The sequence below is a fragment of the Balaenoptera physalus genome (genome assembly GCF_965194825.1).
Source record: "Balaenoptera physalus genome assembly, chromosome: 2".
NCBI lineage: Eukaryota > Metazoa > Chordata > Mammalia > Artiodactyla > Balaenopteridae > Balaenoptera > Balaenoptera physalus.
In genome coordinates this window covers 35,172,295-35,189,428 of record NC_138883.1, presented here as the reverse complement: position 1 = coordinate 35,189,428, position 17,134 = coordinate 35,172,295, and the positions used below count along the sequence as shown (strand labels likewise).

Here is a 17,134-nt window from a genome sequence, read left to right as displayed (position 1 = left end):
TCTGTCTTAATTTTCCTCTTTTGTCTCTAATGGTTTCTTAAAGATAGGAAGACCAAATAATTTATCTTCCAAACTGAAACACTTTTGAAAGTGAGAAGATGTGTTATTTAATAATTAAGTCAGGATAATAGATATAAACCCAGATTATTCAAGGAAAACAAGGTTGTATCATCATACCATTTACAGGTGTTTTTTTTTTTCCCTAATTCCTTTTCTTCTGTTAACCCCTTAATATGGATATCACCTAGAATTTTCAACCATCATCTTTTGTTCTTTTACATGCCCTCCTTGGGTGACCTGAAATATTTGCATGACTGAAACTACCACCTTCAGTGATAATTCCCAAAGTATATATCCAATCCCTAACTTTTTCCTGAGCTTCAGACTCATATTTCCAATAGTTCATTCTGTATTTCCAGACTAGTAACCCAAAAGTATGTACCTCACAATTTAAATTACCTTCTCCCTCAAATATCCTACTCTTTTGTTTATTGGGGGGGTGAAGATCGTGTGTGTGTGTGTGTGTGTGTGTAAGTCTGGAAATATATATCACACATGTGTACTACTTTGTGCAGATGCTTCATTAGGTACTGGATGTACAGTAGTAGCAAAAACACAGTTCCATCATCATGACAATGCATTCTGGTGTGAGAGGTAGACATTAATCAAACTAGCATATATATAAATGTAGTATAAGTATGGGTAATTTCTGTGAAAGAGAGGAACGTGGTATTATGTGAAATATAATAGGGGCATTTGACCTTTTTCTTTCCAATACATGGCCTTTTATATTAGACATAAGTGGCAACATATAGCTCTTCTAAATTAGACTACCTCCATTTCTTTAAAATATTTATTGCAATTCACTATTCAAATATACTAGCAAATGGAGCTATTTTTCTTCTCGGAATTCCCATTGCTTTTCATCCTAGTTATGGGGTTATTGTTCATAAATCACATAAATTGTTAAGCCCTGAAATGGTGGCAGTACCTTTGGTATTGAGGATGTAGGTATGGAAACTAAATAAAAGAGCATTTATGAAAATAATATGTCCTTTATGAGAAAGAGATGGTGTGTAAGATACAGAGCACCTTTCTAGTCACAAAATCTGGCTGCTGTTTTCTTCTTTTCACATAGTAAGTAATATTTGTTGATTGAATAATTGCTTGAAAGTAGTCAAGTTCTCATTTTGAGATTAGAAGACCTACACTCACTAGTACTAGCCCAGAACATGAACTAAATTATGCATAGCCCCGAATAATAAATTTTATAATCAACGTAAATATTAATAATTTTTTAAATAATCCACATTATTTGTCCTTACGTTTATATGTTTTTACAGTAGTAATATTCAGTTACATCAGTCTTTACCTTATTGATAGGTATAATATAATAACTAGCAATTGCCAACATTTATTAAGTATTAACTACTTGTAAGTGTTATATAATTTATATACCTTATCTTATTTAACCCTCAGCAATAATCTGGTGAGGTAAATGCTATCATTATCTACATTTTTTAGATAAAGGAAATGACAAATTAAAAAAATATATCCATCAGTATCCCAGCAAAGTCACAGTATACTTAAATGGATAATTGAAAAGAGTTTAATAAAGGACTATGATATTTACAAAAGCTTGGGCAGATTTTAGGAAAGCAACAAAACATGGTGCAGCACCCTGGGACTAGTAATAGTGGGAATCATTAATACTCCTAGTCCTAATGGGGCAAGGGAGGGAGCTGCTATTGGAATCCAGAAAAGAGCCGAAAGCAAGGGTCATCTGATAGGGGCTGTGATCTTAGCCAACCTACAGTGACCTGGTAGAGAAGGAGCCAGGGGAATAAATGTCAGACCTTACTCTCCTACAACTCTTCAGTTTCCTGACAGTGGCTCCTATTAGCTGAGCCCAGCTAGAAACCAGAGAGCACAAAATAGCTTATTGATTCTATCTATACAGGTTAGCTTCAAGCAGAGAGAGTGAAGAAGGGTGGAGAATGAATCTGAAAGGGAAACGGAAAATGTCTAGGAATTAAATAAATATTAAGTGGCAGAGCCAGTATATGAATGCCAAACACTTTACCTCTCACTACAATTCTATACTGCCTCATAAAAAAAGCTTTGATGAAATATTATTTGGCCAAGGAAAATATTTTAAATCTGAAGGTTTCTACCCTATCTCAAATTGTTGGATGCATTCATACCTAACAGTAAGTGAGACCAAATATCTGAGAGCTCAGCAGCAAAGAATGCCCCCCCAAAAAAATGTTTGATGTGGGTATTGATTTTACATGTTGTTGGTATTTTCAGCATATTAAACCATACTTGTTCCTCTTGTCCAGATTCCAGACTCCATCATTTCTCGTGGCGTTCAGGTGCTCCCACGAGACACAGCCTCCCTCAGCACTACTCCTTCAGAATCTCCTCGTGCTCAGGCTACATCTCGCCTTTCTACAGCTTCCTGCCCAACACCAAAAGTAAGTACAGTTCCTTGGCACCTTACACCTGCTCTGCTATGTGAATCTGGGAAAACTAACCAACCAATATTTCCCTCCGCTTGTCAAGATTGGATTGCATGCAAGATAATATGATGAAAAATTAATGGGCTATAACACAGTTACTACCTAATGTTTCACAGATTGTCGTATTAGGCCAACAATAGAGCAATAGAAATTTCATTCAAAATGCCTACTACCTCACAGCTATAGGTATTACTTTGTGTAGCTCCTGTTTCTTTGTTGTAGACTTATTATTTTTTTAGCATACTTATTAGTATAGATGTGAAGTTATTTATTTATGCAGAGGATGAATGTGTTTCTGGCCAATAAACAGTAAGATTAACAAAATAAAATAATATCACCAAAGGGATTTTTTTTAACTTGTCCGGGGGGGGTAGCTCCCTGCTCTAGTATCATTCCAAATTTTTTCAAACATATTCAACTTGGAATGTTGCTGCCTAATATTTGGAAACAAATCTAAATTGATTAGAAAGAAAGTTTTAATGCCAACCTTTGGGGGAGGGAGGAAGTGTCTTAGTATTTATTTTTTATAATTTTTCCCAAGTACTGAATCATGTAAGGGGGTGGGGGGAGGATTAGACATTTATTTGCTACCTGACATCTTCATGTATGTGAAAAATTGAGTAGCAAACCTAATTATGACTGTGATGCTTTTTCCTGGAATATCTCTTTCCTGGCAAAGTTAGTCATTTGTGCTTTCAAGTTTTCTATGGGATGGATCCACTATTGGCATCAAAAGCTTAACAGTAACATTCCTTCTTATTTAATAGGATATGATGTTAGATATCAGGCTATACAGTAAATTTATTTCAGGGCTCTCTAGGTAATTTTTCAAACTGTGACTTTTTCACTGTCATCAGATTTAAGGACTTATATAGCTCTCTTCCTCAATTCCAGCTTTTCTATGAGTTTTATGAATATTATCATTGAATTTAACTAGAAGTAATCTCAAGCAATTCTTGATATGTGTAGTGCAGTTGTTTTTACAGTCCATGGTACAACCTTTTCAGCAAAGTCTTCAAAGTGTTAACTGTTGTATATCATTGTTTTTAGACTTGTGTCAAAAATAGGTGATATTAATTTTATAGTTTAAAAAAATTGAGGTCCTAAATCTTCAATAAAGAAAAACTATAAAAACATTCTAGATATAAAATGTATGTTATACATTTATACATGGGGTGCCAGTCAGCTACATCTTCAACTGAATGAAAACATGGAGTTCTCAAGACATAAATTGGGTAGAAGAATCTCATCCATATCTTATAAATTTTTGAAACAAAATAATTTATTTGACTTCATTGAATTCCAACAGTATAAGTTGTACTCATTTATAAAGTCTGGGAGATAATTAAAGCTAAATGTTAAGTCCATTTTAAAAGTTTACTCATTCATCAAATATTAAGACCTTAATGATGGGAATACAGAATTATCTAAGACACAGTATTTTTTTCTTAGTGATATACTGTGTACATAAATATTTTAAGCTAAGTTTAATTATACATAGTAGTTCTTGAGCCTTTTTAAAACTCTACAATTACATCTTAATTACAAAGAGACTATTAAGTACAGTTTTAAAAATCACTCCAAATTTCTACATTAAGTTAATTTGCTTATTGCAAAATTTTAGGAGAGAAAGTGGCTTGTCTTGATATTTTTTCCATAGTTAACACTTAGCTGTTCACATTGACAGTAAATTCAAATAAAACAGAATATTTGAATATCTTTTTTTTCAGGAATTTTTTTCCGTATTTTTGTCTAGGAATAAGATTCTGTTTCTTTTAAATAATTTTTACCAGCACCAGAATGTAATCTCAAAGATAAAATTATTGCTTTGTTGTAATTTTAAAATTAAACTTTTACGGTTGAATCAGAGTAGTAATATAATAGAAAAATTAGTTTGAATACTTATTTTTTAAAAAGAAGTGAAGATAATCAAATTAATCCTCCTATTAAAAGTCTCAAATTATAAGACTGCTTAATTGAATGTAAACTAGATGCTTTTATATGTACTTTTATATCAGTGACAGACACAGTCTCTGCCCTCATGGAGTTTACAGTTTAGTCAATGGTATATTGAAATAAATAGGTATTTTTAAAACAAATTTATTTAAAATAACTGTTTAAATTATAATAAATATACTTTTACAGTAACTTAATAATGATACATTGAAATTCACGCTAAGAAGAAGTAAAAATGTGTAGTGATAGAAAATAAAAGGAGGGAAACCGCACTTAGATGGGATGATCAGAGAAGGCCGCTCTAAGGAGTAACATTTCACCAGGGACATGAAAGATGAATAAAACAAAACAAAAGCTTTTTTGCCAGATAGAGGTTTTGAGAATTATATTCAGCAGAAATGACCACCTTACAGGCAGTATTCACCAATCAAGAACTCTCAGACTAAAACTTCATTAGTACATAAATAACCTAATTCAGTGACTTCAAAATCCAACTTCAGATATCAGTTCTTTTTTATTTTAAATAATGACTTTTTGTGTGTGTGCCTTTGCCTGCTGAGTCAAATTACAAGGCGGTAGGTTTTAGCACGTAAATCTGTTCTAGATGAATTCTTTATTTTAATTTTATAGCATAAAAATTTAGGGCAGAGAAGAAATCAGAAAGAAAGTCAGGTTTCTAATTTGAGATATGGGTAAATGATGTTATTAACTATACTAAGGAATAAAAGAGAAAAAGCAAAGGAGAGTTGTTAATACATTTTGGTTTTGAATGTTTTCAATCTAAGATATGTATAAGACATCCCAGGAATGATATCTAGCACAAAATTAGAACACAAGTTGAGTTTGACATTGTTATTGTTACAGCGTCTTGGATGGGATATTTATAATTTAGTACATATTACTGTTAGCCAAACCCCATAGAAATCCCCCTTCCATGTTTCAGATTAGGCATGCAATCTGTCATGTGTAGAAATATGTGTGCGAATATATTTTCTTTACATCAGAAATACAATACAGTCTTAAAAGATCAGCACTAGAAAGAGCACTTGGCTTGATAAGAGAAGACCTGGATTCAAATGCTGACTTCTCTACTTAATTACTACACTGCATTAAGCAACTTGCTCAACTTCTCTGAGCTTTTTGTCTATGATGAAACTGGTAATCCTTGCCTCCCCAACAGGGTTATTAATCTATTAAATAAGTCTTTGCCTGGTTCTGGGAAAGCAGTGGTGAGCAAATAACATTGTTCTTGGCTTTACAAACAGATAAAACAGGCAACTGTAAATTATAATAAAGTATAGTAAGTGCTATGATTTATCAGCAGGAGTACAGAATACTCTGAGAATAACCATCAGAAACACTTACCCTGGTCTTTGTGAAAACACAGAAGGGTTAAATAACCAAATTATGATTAAAAACTAACAGTTCCAACCTTTCCCTCTGTAGCTTTTTATCATGGGGCAGCATTTAAGGTGAAAACTTTCTGTCCATTTGTATGTATGCATCTATTCCTGTTAGGTCAACAACTATAATATTAAACATTATTATGAATTCATGTTTTTTATGCTCACTGCAATATAATAGCCTAGATTGTGCTTTGATCCTTTAAGATTCTCCAGCTATAGTGAGAACACGATCTATAAAACATACCAAGTTTGGATTTCCTTTTCAGTACACTAATCACAATCTAATAAGGACAACAAGGTGTTATCTTTTCTAAACAGTTCTTCATAGAATGGCATTGTCTCCAGCAAAAATTTATTTGCTGAAATGACATAATATTTTTCTGTATGTGGGGAAAGTCGTTTCTCTTTCATATCAGATATTTTCTTTTAATGAAATCTGACTGAAATGACAAGTGATTTTTCACTTCTCTTGCTTGAGAACATGGTGAAGTATATTTTAAGAACAAACTTGGGATTTTAGTCTTTCATTGCCCTAAGTAAAGTAGTACCTAAGCCAAGAAAGTCAAATAGTATGTAGATTCTATGAATGGGCAATATCTAGAGGACTCAAGTTCTAAAATGGTGATAGTCTCCCAAAAATGGTTTGCTAAAAGAATAATTCTGTAACAAACTGTGTTTTAAAGTGAGCATGATCCACAACTTAAATGAGTTCTGATTTTCAATTATGAAAAGCAGCAGCACCTCTATTAGAATCAAGAGGCTTGTTGTAGAGAATAATGACCAGAATAAAAAAGAAAAAAAATTCCAAACTTCCAATCAATTCACCATTCCCTATAGATGTTATTAAAATAGAGAATTTTTTACAAAGACCAATTCAATTTTCCGTTTATTCCCTAAGCATCTGAAGTTTGACTAAAATAAATAACTGAGTAAATGTAATCTCTTGTCACATATTCCCTTGTACCTCAAAGGTTAGAATAGAATTTTGTGCCCAGACTAACCAGCAAGTTCTTTTTTTTTTCCTCTTAAGAAGAAAATATAAATTCTCCCTGTCTAATTAAACTAAACTTTATAAAATAATTAAAATGTATATATTGAAATATCTTTAGGTAGTATGTGTTCATTTAATAATTAGTAATAATGTCTAATGTTATATTCAAACAAAATGCAGAATTATGACTTCTCTCTAGGCTTCTGTTATTGTCCTTTGAGCAAAAGAATTTATATTACTCTGGTTAAAGAATATTTTCTTAACTCAGAGTTTTTAATGTGTATGTCTGAAAGGCAGTGTGATTTCCTTAACATATAAAAATGGCATTATTTGATCCAGTATCAGGGTAATATTTTCTCTGAGATATTTTTTCCTAATGATGTTAGTTTTTACAAACTATTCCATATTATCACCGCTTTCCTTTGTGAACATCAGGGTGATTATGTAATATGGCTAGTTCATTGGTTCCCAGGTCTCTGGAGAATGTCATGAAATTTCTAAAATTCTAGCCTAGATCAAGGCAATAACTGAGGCCTGCAAATGATTTTCCACTATTTTTGAGAGCCTAAATAAAATCAGTAAGACTACACTAAACATCAAGTTTCTTTGCTTTTGTCTGAAGTCATGTCAACAGTGGTATATCAACAACTGTTCAGCAGTTAATGACATTGTAGAAATGTATGGGTTCTACATGTGGAGTCAACAAACACCAAAAAAGTTGGGAAACACTGAATTAATAACATTAATTAATTTAATAAAATACATTCTCTGGACATAAAAATATAAGTTTTTTTGTGTTCCAAGTTAACTGTCCCATGGGGGCGTTGGTTATTGAGCAATAATATTCTCAACGTTATTGGTCAGATCCAGCAGTTCTCAAACTTAATGATCTCAGGACTCCTTTACACACTTAAAAATTATTAAGGACCTCAAATAGCTTGTTTATGTGAGTTATAGCTGGTGATATTTACTGCACTGAAAATTAAAACTTAGAAATTTTTTAAATGTTTATTTATTTGCTTCAAAATGAGAATAATAAGGCCTTTCTATGTTAATATAAATAATATTGCTATGGGAAAAATAGTATTTTCCAAAATTTTAAAAATCTACTAAAAAAGATGGCATTGTTTTATATTTTTTCATATTCATTTTGATGTCTGGTTTAATAGAAGGCAGCTAGATTCTCACATCTGCTTCTGTACTCAATCTGTTGTGATATGTTGTTTTGGTTGAAGAATATGAAGAAACAAATCCAACCTCACAGTTCCGTAGTTAGAAAAGAAAGGACTATCTTAATAACATTTTCTTATAATTGTGGATATTCTTTGACACTACATCAAAATTTTTCAGTTGGTAGTCTATTAAAAGTTAGTGGAAGCGTAGAATCTAAAACCCTGTCAAGGACAATTTCATACTCCTATGTATTAAAATCCATTGGACACACTACTGTATATAAAATAAACAAGGATCTACTCTATAGCACAGGGAACTGTGTTCAATATCTTATAATAACCTATAATGGAAAAGAATCTGAGAAAGAATAGATAGATAGATAGATAGAACTGAATCACTTTGCTATACACCTGAAACTAATACAACATTGTAAATCAACTATACTTCACTAAAAAGCTGTTTGTTCTGCGAAAAAAAAATCCATTGGTCTGTCCTGAACGTTTAATGGATCTTATATACAGGTATGATTTTGTAACATTTTTTGATCACATGGAAAATATAAGTTCTTCCAAGTGTTGACTATATCCAAAATCATTTTAATTAATATAACCACCAAGCTCATTAAAAACGCCTTGGAAGCATTGGACACTCTCAAGCTCATGGTGATGTACATTTTCCACAGTTCTAATTTTTGCTTAAAACGTAGAGTTTCTTCTTTGGCAAAAAAAAAAAAAAAAAAAACCAACAAATCCTGTCTGTTTTCCATGAATTGACAGTCTCATTTCATTCATTTTCAAGAAAATGTCTACCAGACATCTAAGTCTGAATAGTCATAGTTTGTCAGATGTTGTTTCAAGTAAAAATGGTGTTCTGTGTAAAACTTGGCTAGTTCAGCTTGCAACTCAAACTATTGCCTAAGTACTTTAACCTGAGACAACTGTCATTCTTTGTTATGCATCAGAAGGGTTTTATTTCATACTTTACATTTTGTCACACTCAAGGGACAAGTTTTAATTAAATTGAGTTAGTATTTACTGTTTCATTGAGGAAAGTGTTAAACTGTTAGTACATAGTGGTGAATAATACAATAACTATTCACACTATTTGGATCCACTGCCTTGATTTTTTACTATAGTACCAACCCACCATTGCTTTTGTACTATCAGTGCAAATGTCAACATAGTGTAAGAGACAAATAATGTCTTAGTATTATTATTAAAATAATTTGGCCTTGTGGACCCCTGAAAGGATCTCAGGGACCCTTACAGGTCTGTGGACCACACTTAAAGAACTGCTAGTATAATCAAATGAGCAGAGTGGTTTATGTTTCTTGGAAACATCCTGGGTCAAAATTACGTGTGTTCTCTTTTTCATTTAGACCATGTTACAGTGGTATTCTCATTCCAGAGATCTTATTCTTTAGGGAAATGACCACCGGTACCATGCTTAATATAAATGATTCACCCTTGACACTCTGATCCAGATTCATTCTAGGACAGGGAACAGAGTTTCTCCTCCCTGATTCAAAATAATAGAAGACTTCACAAAGTCTTTTGAAGATACAACCAGAAAATGTAATTCCCAGCTAACTTTACTCATCTCCAATGTGATACTACTTCTATATTTGTATAGTAACTAATGTTTCCCTAAGGTCTCCTTTCTACTTATAGGTGCACAGAGAGCCCTCTTTTAAGTCATAACCTAGTTGATGGAAGATAGTTTTATTAGGGATATCTTTGGGGATGTCTTCTTTTTTTATAACTAGTTTGGAACATTTAAAATTGGTGAGATTTTAAATAAAAATACAATTTTCAGCTATTTCTAAAAAAATCAGATTGACATTACTGGGCCAGCACGACATATATCAGTACTCAGCTGGCATTCTTTATACCCTCCAGCCTACTTTACTTATTTGCATTAAATGCCTGGCTCCTATAGACTTTTGAGTAACTGATTTCCACTCTCATTCATTATTGTCTAGTTTCTCCTCATTTATAACAACATATTTATTTTGCTATTTATTCTAGTTTGATAGCAAAACAGATTTTTGAGACTTCAAAAAAAGGATTGTTTTCATATCGTTTCTAACAGGAGAGACACTATCCAGTATGGTATATTAGTTGTTGACATTTTGAAGAAAACTAAAATAGTAATAATATATTTTAGCTATGAATTTTCAGTTTACAAATTATTTTAAATGGTTGTTCTTTGACATTCTGCTAAATATACAGGATTTTACATTGATTTCTGTTTTTCATTCATCTAATTAAGTGTCCCCTCTACGTTTTATGTACATTGAAAATTGAAAATGGAATTCCCCCATCCTTTTCTTATTATTTAATGCTCACAGAATTATATTTATCATTGAAACTAAGAATAGCTTAACTGTGAAGTGTACGATTGCCACTTTGAAATCTGAGTTGCAAATGAAATTTGATTAGCTAGCCTGAGAAGATATAGCTAACTAGAAATTAATAGCTATAGAGTTAACAGTTTTATAGTTTAGACAGTCTATAAGTGGCATGGTCTTTTTTTTTTTTATTTAAAAAAAGTGATATACATGCTCATTTTAGAAAATTAATATAAGCAAAAAAAAAAAAAAGAGTTCCTGTAAGACTGCCTTTAATAAATAACAACTGTTAAAACTCTGCTTTTATCATTCTGGTTTTTTTCCCATGCATTCAAGTGTTTTATATAAATGGATCATTATGGCAAGGCAGTGATTAAGAGCTCTGGTTCCGGAGTCTCCTGGCTTGGCAATGAATCTCAGCTTTATCACTTACTAGATGTGTGGCTTTCAGAACGTTACTTCACCTCTATAACCTTAATCATCTGTAAAATGAAAAATAATAATACTATTTGCCTCATAGGGTTGTTTTAAAGTTTAAATTTTAAAATGCATATAAATCACTTACCACAGTGTTAGAAATATAAGAAACGATCACTAAATGTTAGCTATTGTTATGAAACTATATTTTAACCTATCTCATTCATTTAGTAACATTCTTTCTATGTCATGTACATCTTTACATGTTTTTAAATTATCTTCTACAACATTAATATCAATTATTGTTCAGTATTCAAATTTGTGGGTATAGCATAGTTTTTTTCACCAGTCCCTATTTTGCATATTTTAGTTGTTACCTATTTCCTAGTTTTAAATATAATGCTGTGATAGTCTACTGGAAGTGAAATGTTTTAGAATCTTCTCTTAATTAAACTTAGTGACTTGTATTAATTCTACCTTTGTTGAAAGTATATGCCAAACTTTTAGGCCCATGGTTCCCATAATTCATATGTATATCAGGAAGAGATCATTTTTGCATCTTCATTAATTCAATTCAATCATATTCTAGAAGGAGCAGCCTTTAGCATTTGCTTTTGACTGATTTACTGACAGATATTTTAAAAATTATGGATCCAAAGTTGTTTGAAAAGTCAACAGTATTGAGTATGTAAAAGTATTGCACTATCAGGCACCAAATATTGAGTATCAGCCCTAGTGTGCCACTTTATACCTTTGTTAGAACTAGTAAACCTCAGTTTCTATATCTGTAACATCATCATACTAAATTAAGTAGCCTCTAAAGTCCCTTCTAGACCTATAATTCTATTCCTTTGCGATAAGTTTCTATACTGACTGAATAAATATTATCATTCTCTTTAGCCCTTCTCTCTGATATTATGTTAATATCCAATTAATGTAAAATAATTTACATTTATTTATTTCAGCTTTTGCATTTCATGCTACTACATAAAGTTAAAGATTATGAAGTGAAAACGTTCTAACTTCGTTTAAGATCTTTCTCATTTAGGTCAAGCTTTGTCTCTGTTAAGTGGAATATTGATTTCTCTTGGTATTCACTAGCATTTTGTTTAAGTTATAGGATGACAGGGAAGTGAGAACTGTAGAAATACAAGGAATAGTGAAATTAAGAATACTAGCTTTCAGTTAATTTAATATCTTTGTTTCCTATAAACTTCTTTTTAAAGGTTTGGGATATGTTTTGTGTAAAAGCAGCTCAACAAAAATAATCTGTGCCATCATTATTTCAGCAGCAGAATTGATTAGATACAGCCATGATTCAAATCTATATAGTTAACTGGCCATGTCTCATTCATGACTTTAATAGACAGCATATACCAAACTAAATTATTTCCTAGATCTTTATATTTTTAAATGATACATATTCTAAAATTGGCCATGTATTTTCTTGCCCCAAACTTCAGGATTATCTGCTCTCCCTTTTCATCCTACTTTCATTAAAGACAAAACACACATTAATTCAGAAATTCATTCAATGAATATTTTTAGTGCATATTATGTCAAGTACTGTGCTAGGTTTTGGGAAAATAGCAATGCATAGACTTACTAACCATGACCTCAAGGATCTTATAGTGGAGCAGATGTGAAAAAGAAAGAAAAAAAAAAAAATTACAACAAATCTATCAAAGCTTTGATAGCCTAAAAGAGCTCTTCTAATCTTATAGGGGAAAAAAAAAGAAATAAAATGAGTAAAGGGCAGGAATAGCCATTTCATAAAAAGAATTAAATTCAGCAGATAAATATGTGGGAAAAAAATGTACCCTCACAGAAATCTGTTAAAAATTTTGTAGTCAAATTGATAACTATTTTTAAATTATAATCATCCGTGCTATAATGAGCAGTGACATGAATATTCCTAGTCACATTAGTAGGAATATAACATTGTATAACCTTGCAAGCAAACTATATATATAAAAAATTTTTTATGTTTTAACCAATCATATTATTTCCAGAAATTTTTCAATGGAAGTTATCAAAGAGGACATGAAAGACTTATGTACAGGATTATTTATCACAGCATTATTCATATTCATGAAAAATTAGAACCAACCTTAATGTCTATGGTTAAATAACTTGTATAATAATATGTATTTATATGAGTTATTTATATAACCTAAAAAATCATATCTTTAAGAATATTTAATGACATAGGAAAATGCTCAAAATAAAATATGTAGTTTAAAAAAGTACTAAACAAAATTGCATAGGGATTAAATTACAGGTTATTTTATAATCTATATTATTTTTTAAACCAGAAAAATATAAGTTTTTGTTGGTTTGTTTTGTTATGTAGACAGGATCTGGTAATGATGAGGATGGATGTCTTTTGCCTACTTTTCAGATTTATGGCAAATCTTCATAAAGCCAACTATTTGTTTGTGTTTGTAACTCTGTTTATACCAGAGCATTTTTATATGCAGGCTAAGCCATTCCAAATCTTGCTGGATAGAAAATTATATTTCAATGGAAGTTTGAAAATAAACTTTTTTCTATCTCCTACACAAATAATAAATAATTCTTAAAAACATACTATTTAAAACTTATCTATTTCAAAATGCCTAATAACTTTTTTATACCATACCTGTGATGGGCTTCATTATTTCTTTTTAGACAGATACGAAACTTGGGGAAAAAGAGCATGGATTGAATTATTCTCTGGCTAGTGGGCAGGAAATAACTTGCTTAAAAGTCTAATTTTGTATAGATTGTATTATTTTGGAATCAAAGCTATTATAGAAACTTAGGGATCAAAATTATAAATGTACAATAAAATATAAATAAATATTTGAAATGTTAATAAACCATTAGAAATCGGAGCCTTTAAAATAAAGGATTTCCTAAGTATAAAAATTTTTGTAAGTGGGTGGGGCAGTTGGTAGAGCTGTGACTTGCTACCAAGATTCTAATTTTTGACTTAATTCTTCATTATTCTTTGCAATATTTCCTTGAACTTCTCTATCCTTTTATTGGTTTGCCTTTCTCCAGAAATGCATTAGAGTATTTATTTTTCCCTGACACACTTATAGAATTATTGCTTCTCTTACTTTCATTTCTTTCTTTTCTCTTTTTTAGTTTGCCTTAATAAATCACAAATGAAACAGAATTGTTTTACAATGAAGCACCAGTTTTACTGAAAGGACTGAAATATAGTGAATTGAAATATTAACCAGATTCCCAAAAGAATTTCTTTATTTACAAGAGTGTGTTTAAATTTTGAGTTCTCAAGTAAAACTTTTTTAAAAACCTCCTTCTCCAGTCACAACTACCAGAAGCAATCTATAGCTGTACCAATATGTTCTGAGTGATACTGGTTGGAAGAGAAACAGTTTCTAAAAAAAAAAGTTTTCTTTCCTGTCATTGATACCCATACTTTAAAAAAGAAACTGGCATAATAAAATAGGATTAAAAATGTCTGTCTCTCAGGGTAGTTCTGAAGGTAAGTTAGAGAATTCTAAAAATAAAACAATTCAATCCCTAGGAAAAACAAACAAAATTTTTTTTAATCTATACAATCTTAATCTAAATCAATACAAAATATATCAGGGGAGAAAAAGGGGAAATCTACATTAGTCATTCTATAATGAGAGCCCAAATTTAATGAAGAGAACTGAGAGCCAGAGAATTTAACATAAGCTATGCTTTTTTTATTGATATGTCTCCAAAAAGCTAATGGACCTCTCTAAGACCTGCGTTCTCTCATCAAAAAAACAAACACACAAAATATATAACCTTTTCTCACAGTTCTTCACCAAACATCTTGCAGCTAAAGAGATGTGTTAATACATACATCCAGTGATATGGGTGCCTACCTTAAGTGGCTTCTACAACCCCCAAATTTCTTGAAGTTTCATATTTTATTTCAAAAATCAATATAAAGTTGGATTTCTACTCCAAAATCTTATTTTTGCCTTTAAAAAATATTACACTTACAGCTACTTATTATTGGCAAGAGAGATGAGGGTGAGATGGGGTGATTTTCTACTTTGTTAATAATGGAAATAATTTTACAGTGAGCTCAGTTTTGGAGAGCTGAGCTAAATCAAAGGGAATCAACAATCCGTATTGTGTTAGCATCCAGGCAATTTCTTTTGTTGCATGATATATCTAAAATTCAAGCTCTTATTAAAAAAAGGTGAATACAAATAGCAGTCATTTCACTACTTTAGTGACCACATCCTGGTAATTAATTCCTGAGGATAGATTACCCAGTAATTAATTCCTGAAGAAATATTCCCAGAATGTTGCAAAACAGGTGATATAGTGCAATCTTTTCAGACAATTTTTAATGGATATCTTGTTAAATATATTCAGGCTGAGAGGCTGAATAGAAGATTGAAATGATTTTGATCCTCCGATTTATGTCTTAACAATCTCAGTAAAAATATTTATAAAAGGATTTCTTCAGGGTACAAAAATCATTAGTGATAATATTTTTTGTTTTGCAGGTAACATTTCAGTTTTCATATATCATTATTATAAACTAATAATCTCAACCAACCTGTAATCCCTACAATTCTTTACATCCAATTCTCAAGCTTCATTTATATTGCAGTGATTTTATATGTAGTATAAACATTTGCAGTTTAGTCTCTCTTAGTTATTGATACAGAATGTTTATAGCCTCAGAAAAATATGTATAAAATTAGCTAACAATGTGAGGCTTTTATAATTATCATGAAGAGTAAAGTTCATTTTATCCAAATGCTAATCTTTTGTGATTTCTTTTAAATTCTAATCAAAGAAAAATAGTAATCAGGTATCTGGATTAGCTGTGAATTTCTTTTATTTATACTACTCCATCATAATTGATGATTAAGGGTTGACTAGCATAAATGAGAGCATTACGTCTTAAAATCTATCGATTTGACTTTTCTCTACAATTCAAATTTTAGTATATGTGACAAATCTTTTTCATATTCTTTCTGAAGTTTTTCAGTATTAGGGATAATTACCTGTATCAGGAGCCACAAAAAATCACATGGCACTTGATTTACAACCACTTGTGGCTTTGATAACCACATTGGTTTTCTAAAGTCTTCCTCTTACGATAGTTAAGGAGTCACAAAATCAGATTTAAATACAGAAAATTGGTGTCAAGCATTGACAGATGAGCTGTCTGCTCCTAAAAATCTTTGTGTAAATTGGTATATAGTCTGTTTTTCATGTTCAGAGTTCAATGGTGATTGTCTTTTCTCTTCTTATATTTCATTCTTTAAGCTTCTGTACTTGCACTTGCATTTGGAATTGAAATGATTTAGGAAAAATTTCATCCATACATTAATGTGGTAACATAAAATTTCTTCCATAAATGAGATAGATAAACAGACACACAGGGACATGTATACATATACATCCTCTTATAAGCATCAGGTTTTTTCCAACCCATTTATTTCCAGGCCTATTAAGGTAATACAACTTTAAAGCAGAAACCAGGAACGGTGGATGTTGGTCTTAGATTTGTCATTAATGTCCTGTGTAACCTTGAAGAAACTACCTCATGTTGCTGGACTTGATGTAATTTTAAGCTTTCCAGAAATAAAAGATAATGTAGAAAATGGTGTTCACTTGTTACTATATAACAATGCAGTTTCTAAAAGTTTTCAGAAAGCAGCATGAAACATTAGACTCTATATTTTTTTATAGAAAACTACGTTGTTTATAATCAAGATATTGTGTCAATTTAAAATGGAAAATAGCTTTTGATATAAAGATGTTCTCTGAAATCAAAGAAAATAGCATAAGAAAATGACTAAATAATATGAACTCACTGTCCATCCAGAGGCCCTTTCTTATAGACTGTTTCCATTCTAATTAGTATCCACTGTTTCTAAATTTAAGAACTCTGTTCAACCAAGAAGGGTAAGAATCAGTGATTATCTTTAGGGTACAATATTTAATTAATGTTGAAAAATTAGTAAAAACTATTTATATCAAGTAAAACCAAAAGTTGACACAATTCTTATGGATCAAGATGCTGTTTTTCAAAGTGAAAATCCAATTTTCTCAGTATTATTCCTAAGCAATCTACTTATGCTATCAGAGATATCCTACAAGGGATAAGACAACTGTAGCCTGTCTCCAGAAACTATAATTTTGTAGCACGGTCAGATTTCTTATTTTTCCTGAGGACTTTAACACTGGGAATTTGGCATCACATTGATACTTCATCAGTTGTCTCCTAATACAAGCAAGAGAATCACAACTAACTTGAGCTATGCTGGTCTGAATGGAGACCATCATTCTGCACATGTAGGAATCC

At 31.2% G+C, this 17,134-nt stretch overlaps 1 protein-coding gene across 12 annotated transcripts in view; it reads left to right on the top strand.

Annotated features, from left to right (window-relative positions):
• The window catches only part of GPHN (gephyrin), a 638,461-nt gene that overhangs the window by 386,576 nt on the left and 234,751 nt on the right, over positions 1 to 17,134 (top strand). For all 12 annotated transcript variants that reach the window (XM_082451600.1, XM_082451601.1, XM_082451602.1 and 9 more), the window contains one exon: positions 2,343 to 2,477. In XM_082451600.1, coding sequence (XP_082307726.1) covers positions 2,343 to 2,477 — 135 coding nt within the window. The remainder of the gene's footprint in view (positions 1 to 2,342; positions 2,478 to 17,134) is intronic.